Source organism: Triticum aestivum, unplaced genomic scaffold (genome assembly GCF_018294505.1).
Source record: "Triticum aestivum cultivar Chinese Spring unplaced genomic scaffold, IWGSC CS RefSeq v2.1 scaffold79985, whole genome shotgun sequence".
Classification (NCBI taxonomy): Eukaryota; Viridiplantae; Streptophyta; class Magnoliopsida; order Poales; family Poaceae; genus Triticum; species Triticum aestivum.
This window is the reverse complement of record NW_025231161.1, coordinates 3,619-5,399: the sequence shown is the minus strand read 5'-3', so window position 1 is coordinate 5,399 and position 1,781 is coordinate 3,619. Positions and strand designations below refer to the sequence as shown.

The window sequence follows — 1,781 nt, the reverse complement described above, 5'->3', positions numbered from 1 at the left end:
AAATCTTGCCGGACATTAGGAGATCTGACAACTCAGGCTCCAACTGAGGAAAATTATAGGAATCTCTAAAGATACTGGTATCCAACTTTGGGCACCTCTCCACGCAGAACCACCTAAGCCCCTGCCAAGAGTGCTCAGGCAGAATAAAATTTACCGAGACATCATGCACATGCATGGATTTGGCATGTTTTGCTATCAGGTCGCCTAGTCCTTTACCCTTTTCTAGTTCCATCTCCATGTGGAAGCTCCCTTCAGCAATCTCTACATGTTGATGAAACTTTGTGGTCGGAGGCCGTGGAAAGGCCTGCATCGGAGCAGCGCCGGCCGTGCCAAGTACTTCACTATACGGGCCTGCTGGAATAAGCTGCAAGGTCCCTTGATCACTAGGACCAGCCTTATCCATGCTGGTTGCTTCAAATTGAACAACCCCATCACACGCAGGTGAGGAGGTGAGGTGGATACTAAACTCAATAGCATACATACTTGGACCAGCAAAATGGAACAGATCTATCAAGGAGCGAGCAAACCTTGCATCCGTAAAAACAGCATGCATCTGAAACCCGAAAGATTCTCTTTTTCCGATGGCTGGTCTAGAACACACGATTCCAGCCCGTGTGTCTACGCACAATAACTCCAGGCTAGAAGGGGTATAAGGTAACTCATACATAAAGTTCACTGCACGAAGGTGCATGCATCCTATTAGAAACAGCCGTTTGAGCCTTGGGACTTTCACCACCACAGTCTTGAAGTCAAGTATCTTGATTGCTGTTCCCGAGAGGTCCAATTCCACTAGGTTGGGTAGCCAACACAAGAACAAATTCTCCAATTGTGTGCAGCCTGCTAAGGAGATCTTAGATATTCTGACGTCCTTATTATCTGTTGTGCTGGATTGACGAAATTGTTTTGGAGGTAGCCCAACAGTTTGTGTCCATTGAGAAGCTGGCCCATATCCATTGAAGCTAAGGGATTCGAGGGAGGGAGGGAGCCCACCTACACTCTCCAGTTCATCACAACCATCAAGTACAAGCAACCGGAGGCTATTTGCCTTTGATAGGCTGGGTGGAAGAATTTTCATGTGACGATTGCCTGACAAGTCAAGAATTTCCATACTTTTCTTGTCTATGAAGTAGTGATCGGCATCGTCTGATATCTCCCATTGACATGTTGATTTGATTATTCGAAGCCTCTGGAGGTTAGGTAAGCGGCGCTGTAGGTGAGCTATGTATTGTGATCCCATGGCGCCCTCTATATTTAGCTCTCTGATATTAGTCATGAGATCCAACTTTTCTTGAGATAAGATTTCATTCCAGTATGTGTAACGTAGGTCCAGCACACATAGGCCATACAAACATAACCACTCTATGTTATGTTCTCCTTGAATTGTTTGGTCATCTGTACAGCGGTCCAGTCCAAGGAATCTTAGGCCATGACACTTCATGAAGGAAGGTGAAGCAAAACTAAAGGCACAACAATAGAGAATCAGTACACCAAGCTTGCTGCAATGATCAAAGAATCCATCTGGTAAAGCTGGTGGGTGATTTGATATTTCAAATGCCAAGAAGAAAGATGATGCCGCCGCAGGTATTGTTTTCATACCATGTACTTCTGCATCTCTTGACACGACCGAAATCCAACGGTATGGGCCTTCTTCGTATACATCATCATCTTCAATTACCAAGAAAGGAGACTCTGAATGTTCCATGAACATTTTAAGAACATGATCAAGTAGAGAAGCATCACAACTCCAATTTATCTCCAGATGCCATGCCTTACTAATATCC

At 44.9% G+C, this 1,781-nt stretch overlaps 1 protein-coding gene across 1 annotated transcript in view; it reads right to left on the bottom strand.

Moving 5' to 3' along the window:
• LOC123175731 (uncharacterized) overlaps positions 1 to 1,781 on the bottom strand; it is a gene marked incomplete at its 3' end in the record, with an annotated part of 2,945 nt that continues 1,164 nt past the window's right edge. Inside the window, 1 exon segment of the mRNA XM_044590294.1 lies at positions 1 to 1,781. This exon segment is cut by the window's right edge and continues 1 nt beyond it. Within this exon segment, the coding sequence (XP_044446229.1) occupies positions 1 to 1,781 (1,781 nt within the window).